At 41.7% G+C, this 18,931-nt stretch overlaps 1 protein-coding gene across 3 annotated transcripts in view; it reads left to right on the top strand.

Moving 5' to 3' along the window:
- The window catches only part of LOC142151535 (cytosolic purine 5'-nucleotidase-like), a 38,439-nt gene extending 22,308 nt beyond the window's left edge, over nucleotides 1-16,131 (top strand). For 2 of the 3 annotated variants that reach the window (XM_075207282.1, XM_075207284.1), the window contains 8 exons: nucleotides 3,520-3,630; nucleotides 3,992-4,058; nucleotides 6,179-6,349; nucleotides 7,540-7,591; nucleotides 8,634-8,694; nucleotides 9,902-10,078; nucleotides 10,816-10,911; nucleotides 15,037-16,129. In XM_075207282.1, the coding sequence (XP_075063383.1) occupies nucleotides 3,520-3,630; nucleotides 3,992-4,058; nucleotides 6,179-6,349; nucleotides 7,540-7,591; nucleotides 8,634-8,694; nucleotides 9,902-10,078; nucleotides 10,816-10,911; nucleotides 15,037-15,147 (846 nt within the window). In that variant the 3' untranslated portion in view covers nucleotides 15,148-16,129. Of the gene's footprint in view, nucleotides 1-3,519; nucleotides 3,631-3,991; nucleotides 4,059-6,178; nucleotides 6,350-7,539; nucleotides 7,592-8,633; nucleotides 8,695-9,901; nucleotides 10,079-10,815; nucleotides 10,912-15,036 lie in introns of all 3 variants that reach the window. The other variant, XM_075207283.1, reaches the window with a different exon arrangement.
- Nucleotides 16,132-18,931: the final 2,800 nt, after the last annotated feature.

The raw sequence follows: 18,931 nt of genomic DNA on the forward strand, positions 1-18,931 counted from the left end.
CGTGACCTGCACGTCCCTTGCAGTAAAGTCCATACCTCCTTGCGGGGGTTCCTGGTGAAAACCAGAGGCGTGTTAGACTCCGCGCCTCAGTACTCAGTAGCGCCAACTGCTGGCAGGCATCATCAACTCCACCTAGTGATTCTGACACTTCCCGCCCCTCTCTCCTCTATCCCTCCTTTGTCCTTTCCTCTCTCCTCTATCTCTCCTTTGTCCTTTCCTCTCTTCCCTCTCCTCACCTCTATCTCTCCTTTGTCATTTCCTTTTTTCCTTCTCCTCTCTTCTATCTCTCCTTTGTCCTTTCCTTTCTTCCCTCTCCTCCCCTCTATCTCTCCTTTGTCCTTTCCTTTCTTCCTTCCCCTCTATGTCTCCTTTGTCCATTCCTTTCTTCCCTCCCCTCTTTACTGAGGGCCGCGACCTGCACGTCCCTTGCAGTAAAGTCCATACCTCCTTGCGGGGGTTCCTGGTGAAAACCAGGGGCGTGTTAGACTCCGCGCCTCAGTACTCAGTAGCGCCAACTGCTGGCAGGCATCATCAACTCCACCTAGTGATTCTGACACTTCCCTCCCCTCTCTCCTCTATCCCTTATTTGTCCTTTCCTATCTCTTCTCCTCTATCCATCCTTTGTCCTTTCCTCTCTTCCCTCCTCTATCCCTCCTTTGTCCTTTCCTCTCTTCCCTCTCTTTTGTCCTCTCCTCTATCTCTCCTTTGTTCTTTAATCTCTTCCCTCTCCTCTCCTCTATCCCTCATTTGTCCTTTCCTCTCTTCCCTCCTCTATCCTTTCCTCTCTTCCCTCTCCTTTGTCCTCTCCTCTATCTCTCCTTTGTTCTTTAATCTCTTCCCTCTCCTCTCCTCTATCCCTCATTTGTCCTTTCCTCTCTCTTCTGCTCTATCACTCCTTTTTCCTTCCTCTCTTCCCTCCCCCCTCTTCTCTATCCCTCCTTTGTCCTTTTCTCTCTTCCCTCCTCTATCATTTCCTCTCTTCCCTCTCCTCTATCCCTCCTTTGTCCTCTCCTCTATCTCTCCTTTGTCCTTTCCTCTCTTCCCTCTCCTCACCTCTATCCCTCCTTTGTCCTTTCCTCTCTCCTCTCCTTTGTCCTTTCCTTTCTTCCCTCTCCTCTATCTCTCCTTTGTCCTTTCCTTTCTTCCTTCTCCTCTATCTCTCCTTTATCCTTTCCTTTCTTCCCTCTCCTCCCCTCTATCTCTCCTTTGTCCTTTCCTTTCTTCTTTCCCCTCTATCTCTCCTTTGTCCTTTCCTTTCTTCCCTCCCCTCTTTCCTCTATCCCTCCTTTGTCCTTTCCTCTCTCCTTTCCTTTCTTCCCTTCTCTCCCTCCTTTGTCTTTTCCTCACTTCTCTCCCCTGTTCTGTCTTCTCTTCCCTCACCTCTCCTTACTCCTTTCTGAGACGTCGTCCACCTCTTCCTGAACTGCGCCCAGCTCAACACTTCACTTTCTGCTCAGAAAAGAAGGAAACACCAGAGTACCCTTCTACAGCTCACATTCATGGCATTCTGGGGCTTCCAATCCCTAGAACTGGCAGCAGTCACACAGTAGGAAGCTCATCAAGCTCCCAGCTGACCATGGACACTGCAGAAAGGAGAAGGGCTTTGATCAGCGCATGTGACTGCTACACAGGGCCTTGCTGATTACATAGGAATGATAAATACTAGTTATATCTCATTTTCAAGTAGGGTTTATTTTTACTCTTTTTTTTCTTAAACTGTTTCTATATATACAGTAAATATAGGGGATTTTATGTAGAAGTTTCTTGAGTCGACACATTGATTAATTGGCTTAGGAGAAATGAAGTATTATCCATCGACACTAATGGATCTGTGCCATCTATTGTTGTGTAGAGAGGAGGCAGCCATGGCCACATGAATTGCTGTGTGTGTGTGTGTGTGTGTCTAATTTCTCTGGCAATGATAACAGTAATGTTTGTTGTATGTTATAATACCTAGAAGAATAATTTGCTGATACAATCTGTGTGTAGGGGACGGTGGCCAATGACTGCACTGATTGAGCCCTCTGAATGACTAGATTTATCAAGTTCGGCCAACCAGGTGAATGGCTAAATTGGATACAGAACTAGTTATTCACCATCAAGGCGAACAGTTGCCTATTCAGTATAAAAAGCACACGCTATTTGCAGCACAAATATTTTTTTGTTTTATAATTTGCTTTATGATTAGAGCTGTGATTTGCAGTCTCAAATTTTATTTATGACATCTAAATTCTGACACATCTAGCTTAGCACTATGACTTACAAATGTGTCCTGACAGACTGATGGAGAATAACTGTATTAGTCACTGATCAACCACTTCTGATCTCCTACAAGTCACTTTGATTCCTTGGTTAGAGACCTGCCAGCCGCTTAGTTGTCTTCCATGTAAATCCACACCGTAGTAATAAGTGGTTGGTGGTTCTGTATCTTAGGTTAGGTTCATTATAGTTCTGCCTCTCAAGGCTACCCCACAGTTTTGACTCCAGTATTTCAATTTTCTCTTTGATTGACATGACTTCCAGTTTGACATTTTTGACACTTGTTTAGAACACTATGGGCCTTATTTAGAGTAAGCTGCAATTTTTCAGTCTCAATTTAATCGTAAACTTGTGCCCACAAAATTGAGGCCTAACGTTAGTATTTTGAGCTGCCTGTATCGTACTCAAAATAGACTGTGAATATACAGCCGCATTAAGATGTGTTGTAAGTGCTTTAAGCCTATCTTGATGCGGCCTGAGTGAAGATATGGCAATCATCATCATCTTGACTGCTGTTCTAAAAATTAAATAAATGAATACATGTAAATGTTTACCTACCCTTTTCCCCTAAAATAAGTCACCAGCACCAATGTAATAGCCTTAGGCATAGTGCTAAAGCAGGGGGACAAAGATTGGGGGGGGGGGGGGGGGTCTCCATGCAAAAGCACAACCAATACCAGACTAGGAAAGAAATATCCCTGATAGAATGACGAGCGCCTGATCCTAGCAGAGCCATTGCGAGAATCAACTTAAAGGGTTATAAGTGATCAGCTAGTCAATGCAGTCCTCCAGGTCAATTAAGTTAATTCATTTGCTTCGCTATTATCAAACACTCGTTGTTCAATCAAGGATTTTTTTGTCCTATTGGATCACTTCAGGACAGGAGATTGCCCCTAATCTGCCTTTCCAGGGGGCGACCTGTGCAAGGTACATGGGTCCCAAAATTCCACTGAGTCTTAATGAATATGCTGATTTTGCCACCCGCAGTTGGACTTACGTTCAAGTCTACAATGGGCCCTATATAGGCAGTATAGTTCTCTAGGAACAATTAGGTGCCATATTTGGTGCTGTGCTACAAAAGACAGTAGCTTTTGCTGAAAAAAAGCACGGATACAAATTTTCTTATATATTTGTACTATGTAGCCTCATCGAATAGAAGGCTTTTCATATGGTGCTCGTCTTTGCTGCCTATTGATATATAAAATATTTGGTGACATTTATAGACAGATTGTTCTCTCTTTCTCTGCTATCTTCATGTAGTTCCAAGAACCCAAAAGCAAAATATGGCAATCTTACTTTGATCTGATCTTTGTGGATACCAGGAAGCCACTATTCTTTGCTGAAGGAACAGTTCTTCGTCAAGTCAACAAGGTATGAGATCTACACATCCAGCCACTTATACCCACCTTGTGCAGAAATGACTGATAACAGGGAGCAATAGCTTTCACTTAGCTGTACAGCAACTGTAAATAGAGAGTTAGACTTCTCAAGTTCTATTAAAGAATGGGAACTTTCACATATACATTTACACATGTTATTAGTCTCACCAGGAACTTGTACTGTAGGTATAGAGGCACTAATAATAACTAGGCTGTTAGAGATTTACTGTTGTTTTGGAGAAAACAACTTTTTTGAGTGCATTTTATATATAAAGAGGATTACTGTTGATAAAAGGTTGATAATTACACTTACTGGAGTAACTATAGTTCAGATGAACCGATTTTCTTTACAGGATACTGGGAAATTGAGAATTGGAACATACACAGGTCCCCACCAGCACTGTGCAGTGTACTCGGGAGGTAGGTGTTACTTGAATTAATGATAAGCTGCCTAAAGTCTGATGCCCTCCCCTCTCTTTTCAGCTCAAATTATTCCCCCCCCTTCCCCACTCATTGAACTTCAACCCAAATAAAGACAGAGAGCCATATGAGGTCACAGCTTATTTAGTGACATACTGGCAAAGACCAGCACTGCAAATGTGTGCTCCAGACTCACCATAACCATAAGGATTGGGTTGGCCATGTGATCTTGACACCCTAGGTCCTTGGGATCCAACCCACCTTCCCCTGGCTTTACACAAATGACCCCCCCCCCCCAAGGGGTGTCTCCAGGACTCTTCCTTGTGCCACCCAAAAGGCCATTCCCTGAAGTACTTTCTGCCTTGCTGTGACAAAACATGTTGGCTACAAGACATAAACACGACCTTTAATGCAGCGTCCAGTCTGAAACAGACATTTTTTGTTAACTCGCTTGCAATAACCACTCCACCCTCTGCTTGTGTGCTCTCCCTGGAAGTGAAGAGGTATGTGAGCATAACAATGTGGACCAATATGCTTTCCCGGGTGCTCTGTCCGCAACTAGAAAATGAGATAACAATGGCATAGATGGTCATGCCGTTTAAATGGGTGTAGTCGGTGGGAAATTTGTAACTCAAGCAGCATTCTGACCCTATATTTCCCTGGCCTCCTTCTAAGCATTTTTGACCACCCTTCACCACGAGCCCCCCTCGCTCCTATTACACTGGCTGTTCCCTCCCCTCCCCATTGCAACTGTTCTCATACCTCACCCCTCCCCCCTTTTTCCCTCTACCCATTGCTGAACACCAACTAGCACCCAGTAACTCACCTCCAATTTACATACTTATTGTAACAAAGAGGGGTGTTGGGGCTTATCATACTTCATCCCTAGTTGGGCCTCTACCTTCTTAAGCTGCCCAATGGCTGGGGGTACAGGTATTATCCCTTTGATGTGTCCACAGCTTGCAGCTGTTTTCAATAGAATTGGCAATGCCAATATATATATATATATATATATATATATATATAAAATATATAAATGTCTAGTGGCGTGTGTTAGTCTGTCTGTCTGTGTGTGTGTGTGTAAAAAATAAAACCAAGCTGCAGCGCCACCTGCTGGGCGGAGTTATACACTGACCTACTAAATTCTTAGTGTGTGTGGAAAAAAAATTCAGAAAGGGCTGAAATTTGGTATACTAAGATGTTTTTAATTTGTTAATTTAATTTGTTAATTGTTAAAAGTGTTTATAAAGATTTTAAAAATATATATATATATTTCTTGAAGGAGTAGTGACAGTTGGGAGTGGTTGGTGGTTGCCGGGGGTGACAGTGGGGAGTGGTTGGGGCCTGGGCTAACCTTTTTAACACCTTAAGTAGCTTGATTTGACTAGAATGCATGAGTATCATGCACGGGTTAACTTATATATATATGTGCATATAGAGCCGGCACTCAAGACAAATTGTAGTTTGTATCAAAAGGGTGTATTTAATCCATTCCAACGTTTCAGTATAGTACTTTCCTCAGGGACATCATGTGAGAGTCTGACAAACATACTCAATACATATAGTGCACAGCATAATTACCATACCTTACACCTGCTGCAATGTGAAATGAGCTGCCTATGTTAGCTCTGCCATCCCAGCATGCATTGTAAAGGAATAGCTCCCCCACTAGATCAAAACTGCCTATGAATAAACAATGCAGAGCAACATCATCATAAGGGGCGTGGCTAACAAACGTCACCAGGGCAACCCGAATTGTAAACATGGAAAAAAACACAAATATTCTAATACAAAAGTATTAAACCAGCATCTATTTACCCACTGATTGCTGGATAACCACCATGCTGTGCTCTATATGTATTGAGTATGTTTGTCAGACTCTCACATGATGTCCCTGAGGAAACTATACTGAAACGTTGGAATGGATTAAATACACCCTTTTGATACAAACTACAGTTTGTCTTAAATCCTTGAGTGCCGCCTCACCTGGAATATATATATATATATATATATATATATATATATATATATATATATATATATATATGTGTGTGCATGCACTTACATACTGTGAGAGTGGTGTTGTTGCGCTTGTGTCTTATGGACTGCCTCTTTCTCAGGCTCCTCCGACATCGTATGTGACCTGCTTGGGGTGAAGGGAAAGGACATCCTGTACGTGGGGGATCATATCTTTGGGGACATTCTAAAATGTAAGAAAAGGCAGGGGTGGAGAACATTCCTAGTTGTTCCTGAACTGGCCAAAGAGCTCAACATCTGGACTGAGAAAAGTGGTGAGTATCTGGCTATAGGAAGATTTTTTTAGTGGGCTGAGATTCATAGATTTATTGAATCCTGATATATAAGAAATATATTGCTTGGAAAATTGGATATACTAAAGAAAAATATCTGATGTGATACTACAAGTGGACAACACAAACAAATCATTTATACAGGAAAACTTACTATGTGTTTAAACATAAATATATAATGTTGCATTAATGCTGCACTTTCAGGTAACATTTATCTGTCTGTAATTGTAACAGCTCCCAGCCTGTACGTTTTGTTTCCCTCTCGTTACAATCAGCAGATATGAAAGTAGCAGAGAGGGGTTGGTACGTTATATATACCGGTTGGAATCCTGACAGCCAGTATAACGAATAAATAATGGCGATGCTACTAATCCCGACAGATATAAAATGTACTTACTATTGTGAAGACAAACCAGATCTCCGATATGACTTCTTGACGGCTGCTATAGGTTCCGAAAGAAGGAAACGTCGGCAGTTTAAATTGACGTCAGTTAGAATGGAGACTCAGAGATTTTAGTTTTTAAGCATCTAATGTTAACCCCAACACTTTGATTACATTATGTAGGCGTCGGGTCCTGGCATTGACGCTTTAAAAAATGATTATCTCCATTGGTAATGACGTAATTTTAAACCGCCAGCATTTCCTTCCTCCTATAGCAGCCGTCGAGAAGTCATATCTGAGATCTGGTTTGTCTTCATAATAGTAAGTCTACATTTTATATCTGTTGGGATTAGTAGCATTATTTCGTCGTTATACTGGTTGTCAGGATTACAACCACCGGTATAATGACTACCACCGGAAGAGTAAAAGAAAATATTTGACAGAAAAGCTCAGCTGTCATAAACAGCTCTGCCAACCAGGGGTATAAAATAGGGGGTGCAGTGGCTACGGGGCACAGAGTTGTGTGGGCCTGGCAAGCCCCTTCACTTCTGTGCCTGGGTCATCCCTGCTCCCGCCTGAGGCCCCTGTTCAGCACTCAAAGAGCAGAGTGGAGTCATTTTCTGAGCATCGTATGCATATTTCTGGCGTGTGCTAGACTGAGCATGCTCAGAAGAGGCCCTTTGCTGGTGAGGGGGGGACCAGCGATAATGTAATGTTCTGCACCTGCTGCCAACTACAATGTTATATATTTATGGTCAAATGGTGAAAACTATACACTATTATTTTTCAGAGCTTTTCAATGAACTGAAGACTCTGAATATCTTTCTGGCTCAGTTGTACCAGTAAGTCTAACAACATACAAATATTTCCTAATGTTTTCTATGGTAAGCTTGCGAGCAGGGCCTTCCTACCTCTCTGTATTACCCAGTATTGTTTTATTACTGTGTTTGTTCCTAATTGTAAAGCGCTACGGAATTTGCTTACGGTATATAAATAAATATTGATGATGCAAGCTCTAAGAAAGCACTACACTACATATCAAATAATATGCCTAAAACTTTGTTTATAACATTACCTGTTAATTCTCCCAGAAAACACATGAAAACGACAAAGAATGACAATAAAGATTTATATAAATCAGATTAGAAATATGCACTTTGTCTTACATTCATAGGGGCATATAGATTTGTGTGCGGAATGCCTCGGAACAGGCGCGAAGGCACTCTGCCTTACCGCAACATCATGGATTTCCCTTCACCCCCCATAGGGTACAAAGGGAAATCCACGATGTTGTAGTACCGTATTACCACAAAAAATGTGCAGACCTCGCGGCTAACTGAATATGCCCCTATGTATGTACACTCTTGTAAACTTTGATACACCGATTATAATGTACATGTATGTCTTCTTTGCTTTTTAACATACATTCTATTAGAGTGTTCTGTATTTCAATGTGTATATCTTATCAGCACCGGCTCCATTATTAATATAGTGCCTAGTGGGTTTTCAGTGTTTCCATTGTATAAAAAAAAGTAAAGATAGTATAAATCAATAATGGGCAACAGGTGGCCCTTCCGAGCCATCTACAGCAGCCCACAACTCCTTCTTGCCTTATTGTCATATTTGTTTGTTATAGCTTGTAACACTTGCTTAAAATGCCTGCTGACATGTTATTACAGATAGGTGTCTCTTCCTTTGATTAAATGTATTGTTTTATTACCTACTAAAGGTAATGTGCAGACCTTTTGAAGGTTAGAAGGTCTCACCATGCAGCGCCAAAGTGTAGCAGGCTGCCCGTCACTAGTATTGCTCAATATTATTTTGAAAATATTTTGATAAAGTTATTTAAAAAAATTAAACATTTGAAATTCTGTTTTGCACCAGACAGATGGACAGTGACAGCATTGAGTATCCCGATATCAGCTCTATTCAGAAGCAGATTCAGGTACACTGATCCAGCCTCTCAGTCTTTATATCACTGTAGCGGTCGCGCTTGTTCTTTATTGAAATACTATCACAACACCTTGCAGTAAGATGAGGTGATATAGCAAACTTGCCTACTTGTAGGCACTGAAGTCTGGGAGATCCAGGACAGGGGGCGTGACTAGAGGGTGGGGTGCGGTCAATTGCGTCATTTTGGTCCCGCTTCGAAAATGATGTTTTTGATGTGGGGACTGGGCCAAAATGACGAGATTCACCGCGAATTGCATTATTTTGGCCAGGTATTTGCTGGATACAGGAGACTTGCCTGCTCTCCCGGGAGTCCGGGAGACCGACCCGTATTTTGGGAGTCTCCAGGACATTCTGGGAGAGTTGGCAAGTATGTGATATCTCCAGACTCTTAATGCCCCCATACTGTGAGGGGGAAATAAGTAGGTAAAGTATTGTGACTGGTGAGTGTGTGAGGCCCATTTGAATTGTCACGGCTTTGATTAAATGTGGGTTTGGTTGGGTTTATTTTGTTCACATATTAGAAACTGTGAAAATTCTTCTTAGCCTATGCCAGTGCACTCCTCCACTTTACTATGTTTATTAGTCAGATGGGCAGATAGGACAGACCACACAAATACAAAACAAAATGGTTCTGTGTTAGGTCTGTCGCTCACTAGGCTTTTACCCAAGCTGCAGACGCGCTTGTTGTGCTAAAATATTTGTGTGAGTTAGCGCTCTGCCTCGTATAAAACGTAAGTACCAGATGATTCATTTGAAACTTATTGATGATATGTTGTTTAATGAAAGGTATACAGTACCTCTTAAATGCTGAAGGCAGTGCCTAACTGCGTGTTCTTTTGCTGTTTACAGAAACATTTGCTACTAATGCAACTCTACAAAGATAATGTTATGCAGCCATGTACATGCTATGAGACTGTACACTTGACTGTACACTTGATTTCAACAAAACATAAAGGTTAACTCTTGAGTTATACAAATCCACAAAATAGGTATAGGGTTATTTTAAAGGGGGTAACAATATATAAGAGTTATAAATGATTATTAGTTTTTGTATGATATATAAATTGGACACTTTGATGCTTCCTACAACCCATAGTTTATGGTGGATTTTCAGTTATTCAGGTAATGACAGTACTTTTCCTGATTTTGTCCTGCTCCTGTGGTGTACTCCTGACAAAGCTGTTCTCCTCTGTGCACAGAAAGTTACTCATGAGATGGACATGTGCTACGGGAAGATGGGCAGCTTGTTCCGCAGCGGCTCACGCCAGACTCTGTTCTCCAGCCAGCTAATTCGTTATGCTGATCTCTACGCTGCCTCTTTCCTGAACCTTCTGTACTATCCTTTCAGCTGCTTGTTTCGGGCTCTCCCTGTACTGGTATGTATCTGTAAGGGCAGAGACTGCTGAATGCAACGCATGTATTCCTCACACAATGCCAGATTTATCTCACTGCAACTCGTAGGCCCACAGCCTACGGGGCTCTAAGCCTTCCATAACGCTTTTACACAGAACATCCTGTAGCTTTTCCAGTCAAAGAACGGAATATATGGCTATACTTCTGTACATTTCATCCTTTCTTCAGTCACATCATCTTCCTTTGGTTATAGCTGTCCAATAACATTCAGTTCGGTTACTTGCTGAAAATTGTGCAGGAATAAACATCAGCCACTGCTGTCCTCAGGCAGCCGCTTTAAACTTTGTATTTATTATTACTCCATGACTTTGGGATATATTTATCATCGAGCAAAAAGACCAAAGGCTGACTAAACCAGGTGTTTTCACCAGTGATAAGATTCACCATATGGGGCCTATTTATCAACGTGCAAACGATAAGGGTGAATTTTTGTTCACCAAATCTGGGCTTTCAGTTCCACTGCTCACGCGTGATCCGGCTAGTCAGGGCACGCATGAACATCTCCTGTAAGACCGGCCCAACAAAGTGTTGCGTTAACGCCTAAGACTCCAGGCCAATATCACCAAAGCAGAAGGAGTGGCACTTGGCTGGCCCTGGGATATTTTATTGATATATTGTGTCATAGGGCTCGTTCTGATAGTGTCATATAGTTATTGCTGCTAACAGACACTTTAGGATTTCACACATTTGTACATTACAGATGCCACATGAATCCACGGTGGACCACCTAAGTGTGGATGGGGCAGATGCAAGGAAGATCCTCGGGGAACATCTGAAACACTTCAAAAATGAACATGTGAGTGTAAAGCACATATTACGAGGTTATGTCTGCTGTATAACTGCTTATAAACATGACCTAATGAGAAATATAAAACCATTGGGCTTGCAGTTCTCCCCAGTGAGCAATATCCAGCAGCTGTTTTCTCTGCATCATGTTGTGTGACTTCCTATGTATGTACACTTGTCTATATAATACACAAGTGACATGAATATGTAAAACGTATCCTTACATTTGGAGAGGTGTGATGTCACTTGTGTCACATGACTCATTATGACAGTGTTCCGTGATGGAATGCAGTTATCAGTGAAGGTAAAACACACCCGGATAGGAGGATAATCACATATGAGCAACCTGTTTTGTTCAAATTGAAACTTATGTATTAAGACTAATTTACTGTAAAATAAAAAAACATACTAAATGTGAGCTCAGAGTTCGATCCATTGGTTATACCTTTGGAAGTGATTAAAGGTGTCAGCGGTGTTAGGTGGATGTGAAGCCACAAACGCTTTGAACTTAAACAGGTTGCTGTTTATTCTGAACTTGGTAACAATCAGACTTGATGCAGGTACTCACAGTTGGCAGTCACTTGTAGTACAGCAGCAATCAGGTAATACAGTATTATGCTGTAGATATGCAGATACACTTGTATATAGTGGTATACACTTTTATACTCTTGTATATGGAGATGCAGGGTTGTTATACACTGTGGGCCTGAGTCAATAAGGAAAGTAAGGCAACAAAATAAGTAAATCTTCTCCAAGACAAACCATGTTACAATGCAAGGGGTGCAAAATTAGCTGATTATTTTGCACATAAGTTAAATACTGGTTTTTTTTTTTCATCTAGCAAACAAATACTGGATAGCTTTATTTTTACACTGAAATTTAAAGTAAATCTAGGACATAATGTACCCCAGCTATAAATCTGCCATCACATTCTAAATTTACCTCCCCGTCCAATGCAACATGGTTTTGCTCAGGTGCAAAGTTACTCCATTTTTATGCTTTGCTCTCCTTAATGACTCAAGCCCTGTATATCTTGATGTCTCTGCAGTTATACAGATGCAGGCAGGTTCTTGGCTATGCTGCACGTCCGTGCAACAGCTTGTACTTGTGGTGCAGGCGGCTCTCTTATTGTATAGAGTGCCTCCGGTCACTGTATGGGAGCTTTTGGGGAACCTTTTAGTACTTCGGTATGCAGCTAGTATAGCTGTGTCTATTTATCTCAGTGAATGATATGGGAGGAGTTACACAAAGCCAAACTTCCAGTTCTGCACTGGCCGGGCATGCGCAATAGCACATTTCAGACAGAGCCTCTCTACCCCACTTCCTCCTACCCTAGATCACTGGAGAACTGCAGGTAACCAAGGAGACAGAGCATAGCGCTCCTCTTCCAACAAAGTCACCTGTAAAGAGGCACTTGGTCTGTGGCCAAAGGTGTAGCTGGGGCTCGCCTCCCCTGTCACATCCCCATGCGTATATGTAGTTTTATTTTCACCTTGGGCAGTACATGGGCCCTTCCCAAAACCTGCTATGGGGCCCACAAATGTCTATTTATGTCATTGCCTGCGGCCTCATATGGTCATCGAACTCCTCGTTTGCTTTTTATATTCTAATCATTTACATTATGGGGTACATTGTTAGTTATATAGTACCACTGGGTACAGTGTGCTTTGCAATATATACAAGAATACATAAATAAAAGTGCAATGCTGAGCAATTGAAAACAGATAAGAAAGAAGTCCCTACCCCAAGGTGTTTACAGTCTCAAATGATTAATGAAAAATAAACAGACAATTTGTCTGAGTGAGTGCTTATTTGGAGCTTGAACTACAAGGGTCAAAGTGTAAGGCAGTAGTCCTCTATTTATTTAATTACTTTACTCAGGAAGTGGTGCTTAAGGAGGTTTTCTAAAGCTGGGTACACACTACACTGTTTTCGTCCAATAATCGGCTCAAACAGCCGACATACGACCGCTCGTTCAAAAGTCGGGTCAGTGTGTGCAGTGACACAATGGTCGAAAGTCTGCCCAAATGAACGATTATCGCCTCATTTGGTTGGTCGTACCGTTTAATATTTTCGTTCCAATCTCGTTTCCGTTGTGTAGTGTGTATAAACTTCCGACCGATCCACAACAGTGAGTACGAAATTACAGTCATTGCTCACGACAACATGGCTGTAAAAAGTCGCTAAAGGGACGTCCACTCTTCCCTTTATCGTCCTAAAAAAGGCTAGTGTGTATGCAGTCCATGGACCGAGCGATCGGACCATCGATCACATGTAAAATTGCTCGGCCTAAAAAGTTGGTTGAAATTTCTATAGTGTGTACCCAGCTTAAGGTAAGAGGGATCCTTGTTCCAGCATAGAAGAGAGGTGTTACATGAGATAAGCCATGTATGTGGAGGTATAAATCAGGCTAGCCACAGAAGAAAGCATAGTGGGAGATTTATTAATAGTAAGTAAGATTTTAGATTGCATACAAAACTTGAAAAGGAACCAGCTGAGAAGTTGAAATAAAAGTGACAGCTGGTGGGTGTAGATGGAGAAGAGAGGTCACAAGATATAACCTTGACCCACACATAGGTGAAGAAGAGTTTGAATTATTGAAATAATGTTGGTATAGGTAACTGGAAAACTAGAGTGCCATTTTCCCTTATACAGTGATTGAAGCACAAGAGGGTCATCTACTGTATGAATAGCTGCTGAAAGGAAATGAGAGCTGACTAGAGTCCTTGGCGCTGTAGGTCATTAGTAACCCCTAGAGCAGTATATTTATTACCCCAACTTCTATTATTATTATTATTTATAGGGCGCCACTAAGTGTCCGTAGCGCTGTTCAAGGACAAACAACAGCACAGTACAATTAACAGTAAGCACTATAACTCTGGGAGCTCAAAGCACAGCTAAAGAGAAAGGGTGAGGGTTAAGCAGCACAAGCTGGTAACCTGAGCCCAAGAAGATGGGCGCGGATGACAGGTTAAGAGCCACTGAGAGGAACAGAGAGAAGCGAGGAGTTGGAGGGCAGAAGGTCCAAGAGGAGGTGGGCTGAGTAGCTGGAGAGCAGAGTTAAAAGTGGTGGAAACAGGAAGAGAGAAAGCCCTGCTCAAAGGAGCTTATAATCTAAAGGGAGCAAAAGGGAGGGGTAGACAGACAATGGGATTTTTAATGTCCGTTTGAAACTGGACAGATTAGGGGATGTTCTGATGGAGCAAGGGAGCTTGTTCCAATGAAGGGGGGCGGCGCGGGAGAAGTCTTGGATACGAGCGTGAGAAGAAGTAATCAGAGGAGAAGAGAGGCGACGATCATTGGTCGATCGTAGTGGGCGGGATGGAGTGTGAATAGATATGAGGTTAGCGATGCAGTGGAGTTGGCAAGGGCCTTGTAAGTCAGAGCGAAGAGCTTGAAAAGGATTCTGTATGGGAAGGGGAGCCAGTGGAGGGCTTGGTAGAGGGGGGGGGGGGGGGCGGGAGACAGAAGTGGAACAGCGAGAAAGGTAGATGTGCCTAGCAGCATCGTTGAGTACAGATCAAAGAGGAGCGAGATGAGAGTGGGGGAGGCCAATAAGGAGAAGGTTGCAGTAGTCCAAGAGGGAGATAATCAGAGAGTGGATGAAAGATTTGGTGGCATCCTGGAAGATGAAGGGCCGAATGCGTACAATGTTGCCTAACTATGTCGTTCTATGTCTTGCTGCGAACCAATGCTATGTCCAGAACCATCACACTCTTACAGTTGTAGAAGAGAAGGAGCATCTAAAATAGTGTGTGACCCTGTTCTTCTAGCAACCGTGTACTTATGTCAGGTTGCTGAAATGTTGCACTGTTTATCCCTGGTTTCCAGGGGTTACAATTTAGGCTGCTGATAAAGTTTGGTAAATGAGGCAGCTGGCAAGCCGTTCATGTGCAGTGTTCGTCTGCGGTTTAGCCTGTAACCACGGGCAATCAGTGATAAACAGAGACACCAGTTACCAAGGTCTTTTAGTAAACTTAAACGTGTGTATCTTAGCAAATTCTAAAGCCATAGTTTTTGAAAAATGAGTTACCCTTTAATGCAACTGCTATTGTATGTCACAGAGGCTTACACAGCTGTTGCTTAAACCAGTCAGATGAAAACAACAAGGTAACTCTCTATTCTCTGATTATAGATTCAAGAGGATTGGCTCAAGCTGGTAAACGCTGCTAGGTTAAGCCTTGAGGATTCGTCTTCATTAAAGCCTGAAACAGAGGAAAGGAACCCAGATATCATGCTGTATTAGTAGTGAACAGCTGACAACTGAACGAGAGATAGAGGTGTGCTTTGATGATTCAGCAGCACTGCAAAGTAATAAAGAGTGTATGATAAAGATCTGCAAAACACCAACATGGTAACAATTACCACTCCAGCATCTGTTGGCATTTTATGTTGCACAAACACAAAACTCAATCAACAGAAAAAAATTATATTTTTACACTATAAAAATGTAATTAATTTTCTACTTATTAAGATTACATTATATGAATACATAAAGACACCAATGCTGAGCTCAGTTTTATCACTTCTGCAACTGGCCAATGTACATATTGATCTAGCAGAGATCATGACAGCTAATTCACGCAGCCGAAGTCCAAATGTATGTTCTCCAACTGTTAGCCATTCAGTGTCTGTTACTGTTCTGAAGTGCTGCTCTCTAGTGGTCAGAAAGAAAATTACACAATGCCAGAAACCTCACATCTGTATCTTGATAACAACAATCTGTTACATTTCAAACCGTGATGCTCAAACATATTGCAAAAACTATTTTTGTAAATTTTAAAGTACCAGGTTTGTTTTTTTTGCGGGTTACTTAGCTTGCAGTAGTTTTGGGGATGTTACAGTACACTTGTGGCCTACTCACAGTACAGGCAGCCATTTTGTGTACTTAAGCGATATTTATGAAAATGCAGCCTATAAATTCACCAGCAACTTTTGATTCATCTCTCAAAATGGCTTCATTTGAAATATGCCAATGTATTCCACACCAACATTAAATTATTAGCTATGACAGTGAAAGTATGTGGAACTCATCCATTTTCTACACATCCTTAATGTGTTTTAGTGCTCTTTTTAATGAACTGTATAAAACTTCATGCAGGTGTTTAAATGTTATTGATTGATAAAAACTATTTTAGCATTTTATGTGTCATGGCTTCTACTACTTATATTAATACATGTAAGAATAGTTACAAGATTTTACAGTTACTTATTCCTGTATTTTTTATGGAACATGTTGACAATAAAGAAAAATATAAAACATGCTTACGTACTAGGTATGTTTCCATGTAAGAGCCAAGTCCAATATTATTTTTCCTCAATAGCTTCCCCATGATATAACTAACATATCTGTCATTATAAACACCCATCCTACCTACAGTACCTACTCTACAAGTTCTAGATACCTTGTTTCATCAGTACCGTATTTGTTCCATCAAGTAACTTGCTAAGAGGAGCAGGTAGATGCGGGGTGACAGTATGTTTATTTTACAGTGTTATTCACAAACCTGCAGCGCAACACTCTTTAATGACAGCACGTCTGTACTTTAGCATACTGACACTGTTTTACAGGAAAGCGCATAGATTTGCAGCACTAGCCAATGGGAGGAGTTGGGTGGGCCCCTTCATGCAGGTACATATTAGGCTCTTGTGTGCGCCTAGTTTTGTATAAACATGCAAAAACAAAACTTTGTTTTGTAGGATGAGATTATTTAAAATGGGGTAAATGGGTGGAGGGGGTCACTGATACAGGGGTGTTTTCTGCTTTGCGGGATGGGACACAGATGTTACTTCCTGCTAAATGGTTGGCATTTGCTGGTACCTCAGAGGAGCTGGAGATTGGCCAAGGTCCTATCCTTTGAGTAGGATTTACATCTTTCTGTAGTAATCTACTTTTAAAGGCCCTCAACTATTGTAATAAAATAACCTTTTAATACACATCCTAACATGCGTAATCTGAGACCTAAATGAGGCGAAACCAGGTTGTACTTTAGGTGATAAAATGAAGAGTTCCAATAAATAAATGAAGGGTTCCAAGTGTGTTAGTTGAAGCAAGGTTTAAATTGTTTTCCTCAATCATCATCATCATCATCATCATCATTTATTTATATAGTGCCACTAATTCCGCAGCACTGTACAAAGAACTCACTCACATCAGTCCCTGCCCCATTGGAGCTTACAGTCTAAATTCCCTAACACAGACTAGGGTCAATTTGTTAGCAGCCAATTAACCTACCAGTATGTTTTTGGAGTGTGGGAGGAATCTGGAGCACCCGGAGGAAACCCACGCAAACACGGGGAGAACATACAAACTCCACACAGATAAGGCCATGGTTGGGAATCGAACTCCTGACCCCAGTGCTGTGAGACAGAAGTGCTAACCACTAAGACACCGTGCTGCCACATTCTGATGAATCAGCACACCCGCAAAGCAAGACAAACTGATTATCTGTCAGCAGTTCCAAAGACATAAAAAGCATTACGTGCCCATACTATTTGAGGTACGTAAATGACTGTTAGTGCTTGTATGTAACTACAGTCATATTGAGTTTTAATCACAACTTTAGGTGTCCACACTGGGGTTCCATATACCGGCGGTTTCGCCAACAAAACAAAGACCGCTGAGGAGAACATTTACAGACACATGAGGGATAGTTTATAAAAGAGGAGAAATTTTAACAATATATTTAACCACCGCACAATCGCAGCAGATTTCCTTTATATCAATGAGGATACCTTTTGTTACATGGCCCATTGAAGACAGTACACATTCCCATGTGCACCATTATTTGACCCACACTGTCCCTGATGGTGGAAGAAGGAGCAGAATGATTCAGTTCCGGACACTCCTACTGCGACACACTGCGCTCAGCACTAACACACAAAGTGCAAAGCACTCCCACACGCTGGGCATGTTCACAGTGACGTCACTGGGAATCCTCAGTGTGGGAACGGGGGCTCCAAACTGTTATTAATTACTGAAAGCACCAAAATGTAATCATTTTAATATGCAGGGGATATCAAATACTCCCATCATTATCAGTAAATAAAATAAACAGCAAAACAAAGAGTTTGTAAACTCCCAAAAACAAGAGATCGTATATAGGCATTTCATGCTCCTTAATCTCCTTTGTGTGACACTCATACATTTTGTTGCACAGAAAGCTTATGTTACACTCAATGATGGTGGCCCCAAACTGGTCTTCCCTGGCTCTATCCACCTATTTATTCCACCAAGCTTAGAAACGTTGTACATCAGTATATTATACCCGCATTTACACAGCAAAACATAAGGAAAAACATACAACTTTCAAAACCAATATGTCCACCTTTATTGCTGGACCCTAGAACCATGTCAGACCTTCTACAAAAAGCTGCTCCTGATATTGCTATACCTGGGAAAAGTAGATGAATTGATGTAATGAAAATACATTTGGGATTGCACTAATTGGGGGAAAGTAATGAAGACAAATCATAGAAATGTGTATTTTTTAAGCTACCCTTGGTGAAATGGGCCGATCACCAACACAAAAAATGCAATTTGGACTTAAACGGGTCACATCCCTCCGAGAGGAGGGGTAAAAACAACTAAACAATTTGACACCATATTCTGCTAAAATTTAGTATGTCAAAAAGTCCTTATGGAAGGATACAGGAGGACATACTCCCTACAGTCGGTATAAGTACACTACCGTCAGAGCAGGAGCCTTTTATCTGTTAACTATGGGACCCACAGTGGATATCCAGTGTGAAAGCAGCCCTGGTGGAGTCAGAAATCAGCGATGGCAAAGTGATGTCACCGGTTCCTGGTGAAATGACAGACCGCATGCTCAGGGATATCCATTCAGCCCATAAAACAGCTGCCTGTACATTTTATCAGGGGCCCTAAGCGAATAAGGGATAAAGGGTCACTGGACACCACCAGCTCTCTCCCACAGCCCCCCCTCTCTCCGTGTAGAGAATAGGGAGGGGATGCAATGTGAGAAAATGGAGCTTGGCCTTTAAGAGCCCACAGGATATGAGACACAATA

Source organism: Mixophyes fleayi, chromosome 4, assembly GCF_038048845.1.
Source record: "Mixophyes fleayi isolate aMixFle1 chromosome 4, aMixFle1.hap1, whole genome shotgun sequence".
In the NCBI taxonomy this organism is placed as follows: Eukaryota; Metazoa; Chordata; class Amphibia; order Anura; family Limnodynastidae; genus Mixophyes; species Mixophyes fleayi.